The 7,679-nt window shown below is 48.1% G+C and overlaps 1 protein-coding gene and 1 long non-coding RNA gene across 2 annotated transcripts; one reads left to right on the top strand and one right to left on the bottom strand.

The window, feature by feature from the left end:
• Nucleotides 1-1,937: 1,937 nt before the first annotated feature.
• On the bottom strand, nt 1,938-2,458 carry LOC121067059. Its single transcript, XR_005818081.1, has 2 exons — nt 2,311-2,458; nt 1,938-2,224 (listed from the first exon to the last, which is right to left on the bottom strand). It is a non-coding gene; the product is annotated as an uncharacterized LOC121067059 (long non-coding RNA).
• Nucleotides 2,459-2,568: 110 nt separating this feature from the next.
• On the top strand, nt 2,569-5,690 carry CCN2 (cellular communication network factor 2). Its single transcript, XM_040551095.1, has 5 exons — nt 2,569-2,890; nt 2,995-3,220; nt 3,316-3,567; nt 3,801-4,012; nt 4,354-5,690. The coding sequence occupies exons 1-5, from the start codon at nt 2,834-2,836 to the stop codon at nt 4,648-4,650; spliced, it is 1,044 nt and encodes a 347-aa protein (XP_040407029.1). The 5' UTR covers nt 2,569-2,833; the 3' UTR covers nt 4,651-5,690.
• Nucleotides 5,691-7,679: the final 1,989 nt, after the last annotated feature.

The raw sequence follows: 7,679 nt of genomic DNA, 5'->3' as shown, positions 1-7,679 counted from the left end.
TTTGGGAAAGGAACTAATTGGCACACTAAAGCCGAGGCAAGCCAGGAAGGGTCCGAAGCCAGCTACAAGCCCGCGGTGATGATAAACAGCCCAGGGTCCAGGTGTCCATATATGGCCAGACTTCCTATAAGACTGACAGTACTGTATGTGCATTGCGTATGGTTCTTGGATCCCGTTCACATTCCTCGGGTATGTTTCTCTGGAGCTTTTGATTTCCGCTTTGAGGGCTGGCTCAGACCTCCAATTGCTCTTATAAAAAAATATCTGTGACTGAAAGTTGAAAATGTGCAAGATTCTTTCTTTAAGTACACAAACACTCCAAGTCTAGCCACTTTCCTGTAGTCTTGCCAGGTTTTCAGTATGTCTGATACCCGATCAAGTGACTTTTTGGGGGGAAGGAGGAAAAAAAAAAAAAAAAAGAAGGAAAAACACAAGAGAGGTTTTTAGCATATCCACACCTGTACATTTTACAAGACTTCACCAAAGGAACTGCACCAACCGAAGCTGATGTAGACACACGCATACCGTATATAGCTGTGTAAACAAGTCTGCAAGGCCAGTATAGTGAATTCCTATTTTCAGCAGAAAAAATATACTATCTTAAAAGCATGTGCTGTATAAACACCTGCATGGAAGTCAAAATGAGTGCATTTCAACCATTTTATGCCTCAATGCCAAGATGTTCTTCTCCAGCTCGTGGCACAGTGTCACCAGAGAGGACAAGCTAACGACAGCTTAGCCTCTGAAAGAACCACCCTTACCTCCAGGGTCCCTTCGCCCCATGGCAGATGGTGAGTCACATTTAACAGCACAGAAGCCAAAAATGACAAAACGGCAAACCTGAAGAGCACTGATCCCTATCCCACTTCACTGGCTGGCACAACTTGTAACTCAGGGGGCTAACTCCCGATTCAAGTCTGTGCAAGGACTAGTTCTGAGGTCCAAATGCCTGTGTAAGTCTTTTTGTTCAGGGCAGCAAGTGGATGGGGCTTGCTGTACTTGGCCCGCAGTGTGAGGACTTAGGACAGATTTATCCTTTAATTTTGGATTTCCTGGCTTTCTGGTGGTTTGTTACTTTTAAACAGACTTTTTCTGTTGGTGAGATTCTCGGGTTTTGTTTAATAAAATTGATTCTCTGAAAAAACCTCTTACATGGAAAGTTATAAAACATGTCTAGAGCCTCTCTCTCTCCGATGTTCTCCTACCATATTTAGGCATTTAAAAAAGGCATTCTGTTTACCTGGTTACATTTGCATTTTGGTATGCATGTCATACATAGTTTGGTACACATATTATTTACCCAGCACTGAGGCCATTGGAGTCCTTCAAGTAAATAGAGATTTCAGGCGGCCTCATGTTTGAGAACATATATTATTTACCATAACCGTTCCTCTGGGACTTCTTCTCTTTCAGAGCCAATCTCATTTCTTTTAATGGAGAACTTCAAGTAGACGGAATGACATCCAAATGACTTTAGCAGCCAAAGTACAGGCCTGGCAGAATATAAAGACAGTTTTACAGTATAATATATCCTACTGGGGCTTTACATGAAAATGTATCTTTTTCCCTCAAGAATCCTGTGAATACATATTGCAGTGTCATAGCGTGGATATGAGCACGCATGTGTACAGAGGAATGGAAAGAGGAAGGGATACGGCAGCGGGAGAATGACTACACGCAGAAGATGCTGTCTTTTAAGACACCCACCAGATTCCAATTTGCCTAACAAGATGCACGAAGGCAATCTCTCTCGTTAAATGCTAACATACTTCTGCAGGTCAAGAGTCAAAACGCAGGCATTCCTCGTGCCAAAGCGGAGGTCAAACAACGTGACATCACTGAATATTCAAATGGTACACGGGGAGTGGGGGGAAGAACCATCCTTCTCGCCTATGAATAAATAAATAAATAAAAGAAAATGCAAAGCCTAACAGTTATCTGCAATGATTTAATCCAAACCACAACACGTAGGTTTGGGGTTCGGTCAGATCCAAGGCACGGTGCTGGGGTTTCGGGTAGGCGCGGTGGCACGCCTGGTTGTCCTCCCAGGACGGTCTGACACGGAGCTTCGGAAGCGGGGCTGTGCTAAGACTGTGTTGCTCAGGGATGACAGCTGCACACAGGCAGCGGGAAAATAATAGCCACTTCTTCCATGCTCCAGACTCGCTCCGTTGTGCCAAATATTTCAGAGTAAATAGGCACTCTCTCTATTCATAGAGAGCATCTATTAGGAAAGGAACACATTACAAATATTCGGTATGATTCAGGAGGACACAGAGTCAATTTATACACCCCGCGGGGTAATTATACCTTTTTTGGTCGTAACAAAACGCTCGGAATACGCCGGGACGGGCGGCGGGCACCGGCCGGCGAGGGCCTGGGGAGGGGGGGGCGAAGCATTCCCGGGCCGCCCCTAGCAACCGGCCGGGCGCGGGGCGGGCCGCGGCGGGAGGAAAACACGGCGATTTTTTTTTTTTTCCCTAAAAAAAAAAAAGGGAAAAAGGGGGCGGAACGGGGGGAGGCGGAGGAATGCGGGAGCCAGGGGTCAGGGCCGCTCCGGGGCGGGGCGGGCGGCGCGGCGCGCAGGAATGCGGGGAATGCGGCTGCTGGTGCGCGGCCCCATTCAGCCCATTGGCGGGGCCGCGCCGCCGCCGCCTATAAAGGGGCGCCCGCCGCCGGGCTCCGCAGTCACGCAGCCACTGTCCCGGCGGCTAACGGAGCACCGAGCACCGAGCAGCAGAGCCGAGCCGAGCCGCGCAGCTCAGACACCGCCCGCACCAGCCCCGCTGAAGGGAAGCGCCCTGCCGGGACCTCGCCTCGCAGCCGCCTCAGGATGTCCCCGTCCAGCCTCGCCGCCGTCCTCCTCCTCCTCGTCGCCCTCCTCGGCCCGGTAAGTGCCGCCGCCGCCCGCCGCTGCTGCCCCGGCCGGCCCGGGCACGGCGTCGGTGGCGCTGACGGTCGCTGTCTCCTTCTCTCCCCCCGCCGCCGCCGCAGGACGAGGCCCGCGGGCAGGAGTGCAGCGGGCAGTGCCAGTGCGGGGCCGGGCCCGGCCCCAGCTGCCCCGCCGGAGTCTCCCTGGTGCTCGACGGCTGCGGCTGCTGCCGGGTGTGCGCCAAGCAGCTGGGCGAGCTGTGCACCGAGCGCGACCCCTGCGACCACCACAAGGGGCTCTTCTGCGACTTCGGCTCCCCCGCCAACCGCAGGATCGGCGTCTGCACCGGTGAGTGGGGACCGGCGCCGGGGACGGGGGACGGGGACCGGGGGTCCCGGCGGCCGGGGCTGAGCCTGACCCTTCTCTGCCTCCTGCCCCCGCAGCTCGGGACGGCGCCCCGTGTGTCTTCGGCGGCATGGTGTACCGGAGCGGGGAGTCCTTCCAGAGCAGCTGCAAGTACCAGTGCACCTGCCTGGACGGGGCGGTGGGCTGCGTGCCCCTCTGCAGCATGGACGTGCGCCTGCCCAGCCCCGACTGCCCCTTCCCGCGGAGGGTGAAGCTCCCCGGCAAGTGCTGCGAGGAGTGGGTCTGTGACGAGCCCAAGGAGCAGACTGCTGTGGGACCTGCTCTTGCTGGTGAGTAGGGGTCCCTCTGTGGGTGGTGGGCTAAGGGGAGAGGGATGCCTGCTTGGGGTCAGGTGTAGCAGGGTGGGTTGATGTGGGGCTGCCCCAGCAGCCGGAGGGCAGCAGTGAGTGGGGTTGCCCTGCAAATAAGCATGGTTACTGAAATTTCCCTGAGAAGGGGACAAAGCATCTAGCAGGGCACAAACTCGGATGGTGGTCTCATCCTGGTTGTCTGTCCCCTGCAGCGTACAGACTGGAAGACACTTACGGTCCGGACCCGACCATGATGCGTGCCAACTGCCTGGTACAGACCACTGAATGGAGTGCCTGCTCCAAGACCTGTGGCATGGGCATCTCAACCAGGGTCACCAACGATAATGCCTTCTGCAGACTGGAGAAACAGAGCAGGCTCTGCATGGTCAGACCTTGTGAAGTGGACCTGGAGGAGAATATCAAGGTAAAGAGTCTTAGCTTTAATGTATGATCTACTAGGATGCTTTCATCAGCTGGCAAAAAAAAAAATCTCACCAAAGAACATGGCATTCTGATAGGTAGTAAGTTTCAGTAGTAAGTTTCAAGTGGCTCATCATGAAGTTTGAGTTTTGCCCCAGTAGTGAATATTTTGCGGTTAAATGCCCTTATAATTCTCTTTCACACATTATTGTGATGCTATGTAAACACTTTCTCCTGTTGAAAGCATTGTAAGGATTCGTGCATCTGCCTGCTTTTAACATTTAAGCTTAGTGCTACATCAAAGCCTACCTTCTAAACATGTTGTATTCACTTATATCCCAACAGAAAGGCAAAAAGTGCATTCGCACCCCCAAAATCTCCAAACCCATCAAGTTTGAGCTGTCTGGCTGCACCAGCGTGAAGACCTACAGAGCTAAGTTCTGTGGTGTCTGCACTGACGGGCGCTGCTGCACACCCCACAGAACAGCCACCCTCCCCGTGGAGTTCAAGTGCCCTGATGGGGAGATCATGAAAAGGAAAATGATGTTCATCAAGACCTGCGCGTGCCACTACAATTGCCCTGGAGACAACGACATCTTCGAGTCTCTGTACTACAGGAAGATGTATGGAGACATGGCATAAAGCCAGAAGGAGACGCTAACTAGATTCTCAACTTGAACTGATTTGCATCTCATTTTGTAAACATGATTCAATAGCACAAGGTATTTAAATCAGTTTTTTTAATTTCAACAAACTGCTCCATGTGACCTAAGACAATTTGTCTACTGACCCCAAACGGTGGTTTGAAGAAGAAGGTAAAACGGACAGTGGGACCACAGCAAGACACAGCTTCAGAACATGCTGTTCATGAGGTGGTGTGAAGGGGTTAAGGGAAATGTGCAGGAAAAGCAGATTCAAGCAAATGTTCCCTTAATGTGGTACAGTATTTTTCATCTGGTAGTGCAATTGAGGAGGAGACCATTAGCATGTTTGCTGACATTGGTTTTAGTGACAGCAACAGCTGGAATGCAAACCCTCACCCAGCAAAGTGCTAAGCAGAAGGTGTTCTGTTAGTCAGGACAATAATGTTTCAGCTCTGACACTCTGATTCATATGGCTTGGTCAACAAGAATCAGAATCATGTCTATTAGACTGGACAGCTTGTGGCAGTTAATTTACCTGTAACAAGCTACTTTTTATTAATATTGTAAATACTGTGTATATATATTTGTACAGTTATCTAAATTAATTTAAAGTTTTGTGCCTTTGTTTAATGCTTTGAAATTTCAGTGATAGCCTTCTTTTTTGGAACAAGATAGGTAGGATCTAAAGCTTGTCTGACAATGCATTCAAAGCATGAAATAGATACTCTAGTGGAAATCATTCAGATGGGGCGAAATGGTGTATTGAGATAAAGAGGGAGAGTGTAGGACTTGGTGTCTTTGGTGTCTGTATCCTTAAAAAGCACTCATCTGTTGGGCAAAATGCATTTGCCTCCATTTTATTGAACAAGTGGCTTTAAGAAGAAGAGCTCTTCTGTAGCTAATCAGTCTTTCCACTTGAGCATTTGTTTCTGTCTTTGACTATGGCTCTTTTTGGACAGTTCATTTGTTGAGAAGTGTGACCAAAAGTTACATGTTTGCACCTTTTTAGTTGAAAATAAAGTATTTATATTTTTTATATAAATGGCTTGGCATTTCATTTAATCTTCACTATGACCTTATATATTTCCTAAGGGGCTTTGCTTTGCACTAAGTAAAACTCAAGTGCTGTGTTTTATTTGTCAAGAAACACATACACTGGGGATAAGCTAAATGATTTGTGGTTACTTGTTCTATTAATAGTGAATCAAATGTAGCGTATTACTCTTCTACATTTTGAATGGAGGGCAGGGCCAGGCTTACTCTGCCAAGCCCAGTATTGCATTAGAAAGTGCAATGGGTTCCTCAGGCATCACGTGGTGCCTTTAAAACAGGCCAGCTGATCACCTTAGTGTTCAACCCCTGTCATAATAATCCATGCAACATGCTTAATTACATTTAAGTGTTTCACTGGTTAAAATTTCTTTTTCAGCTAAGGAAAAGAAAATTTTTTAAAGTGTCTGCATTGAAGTGGTTCCTGATTCAAGTCAAATCTAGAAGTCTGAAATCTGGTAAAAATGTCAGTGAAGAGCTAATGAGCTGTACCATAAAAATCATAGAATAATACAGGTTGGAAGGGACCTCTTAAGATCTCCTGATTTAACCTCCATGCAGAGTAATTCCTACTTACACGTGGTTCCACCTAAATTAAGACCTTAGTGTGTTATGGTAGACAGAGCATGGAACTCAGATGCCAAACACCTGGATTATCTTCCCACCTGATGACTGGGGAGCAAATCTGTTTACCTGACAGTTCTGCCTGTAAAATATCCATTGATTCAAACTCATGCAGGCCCACAGGTAGGAAATGTAAGAGCTATGCAATTTGGTGATTGGTCCAAGCCTCTTCTCGGATAAGCGAGAGCAGTGTAAGGACAGTGAGACTCACTTTCCTCATCCCCTAAAGTTAAAAGGGAAATTTCAGACCTGTACTAGGTCCTACATTAATAACAGTTTCTTTGCCCCTTTATTAAAACTAGGGGCTTCTTTGAATTTAAAATTAACCTTTGCACCAGAAGCATTAGTTCTTGTTTTCAGAAAAAACACGTACCCTCCAACAAGAATCCTTTTCAGGCAAACGAGTTCAATCTGGAATTTCCTGGTGGTGAAAGAGTGTTAGCTTACAAAAATGTCCATCCTTCTTGAGAAACTTCCAAGCCCATTGATTTCAGCTAGCATTAGCAGCAAATCAGTATAACACCAGCTTTGACTAATGATGGACAGCAGGGCCCTAAACTAATAGGAAGTCGATGGGAGTCTTTCCAGTGGCCTCACCGACTGTGCATAAGGCCATAGAAGCATTTCCCCTTCCTCTTAAAAGTACAAGGAATTCTCTTGGCATGAGGAAGTGGCTTTCTGTGTCCCATATGAAATACTTTTGGGTAGCCTCTGGCTCTTACACTCCCTGAGACGCTCCAGCATTTTTTCTTTTTTTTTTTTTTTTGCAGGTTATGAATATGATGCAGCCGTTCAGTTCACCCTGGAAACACTTCAAAGGTTCATACAACCACAAGGACTGGTTGTCCAACTGCTACTGTGTCTCCACCCCCAAGTAATGAGAGAACTGTCATTTCTAGTTCCAGCAAGTACAGGACACACACGGGGTTCATTCATAGCCATCACTACAAAACCTCTCAGGGTCGGAAGAACAAAAAGGAGCACAATGTTTCTGGCAGGTTGTGAGTAACACCTTTAAAGATGAGGTATTTATGGAGCTGCTCAAGCCTATTGATTAAAACCCTACACTCTGTTCTTTTACAATGGTCAAAATTGATATTGAGCATTATAATGAATAGCCATTCCTTATAACATCAGTTTGTGGGTCTCCTAACCGGCTCATGAGATACACTTGCTTTTTGATCCCAGTCCCCTAAGGTGGGGGCTGTATCTCAGATCCCCTAGCCGCACAGCGCTGTGTCCTCCTGTGGCACCAACCACCAGCTGTGCCTGGCATATGAGGCTGCAGGGCTGCAGAGAGGCAGCAGCACCCTGCTTCAGGGAGCACCGCCTGTAACTGAAGGCACCCACATA

This window comes from Cygnus olor, chromosome 3 (assembly GCF_009769625.2).
Source record: "Cygnus olor isolate bCygOlo1 chromosome 3, bCygOlo1.pri.v2, whole genome shotgun sequence".
NCBI classification, from domain to species: Eukaryota; Metazoa; Chordata; class Aves; order Anseriformes; family Anatidae; genus Cygnus; species Cygnus olor.
This window is presented reverse-complemented; position numbering and strand designations above follow the sequence as displayed.

Bases quoted from the DNA above. Each gene is read 5' to 3' on its own strand.
- CCN2 (XM_040551095.1), top strand. From the start codon at position 2,834: ATGTCCCCGTCCAGCCTCGCCGCCGTCCTCCTCCTCCTCGTCGCCCTC. The intron at 3,221-3,315 runs GTGAGTGGGGAC...CTGCCCCCGCAG, and splicing joins CAGGATCGGCGTCTGCACCG to CTCGGGACGGCGCCCCGTGT. The intron at 4,013-4,353 runs GTAAAGAGTCTT...ATATCCCAACAG, and splicing joins ACCTGGAGGAGAATATCAAG to AAAGGCAAAAAGTGCATTCG.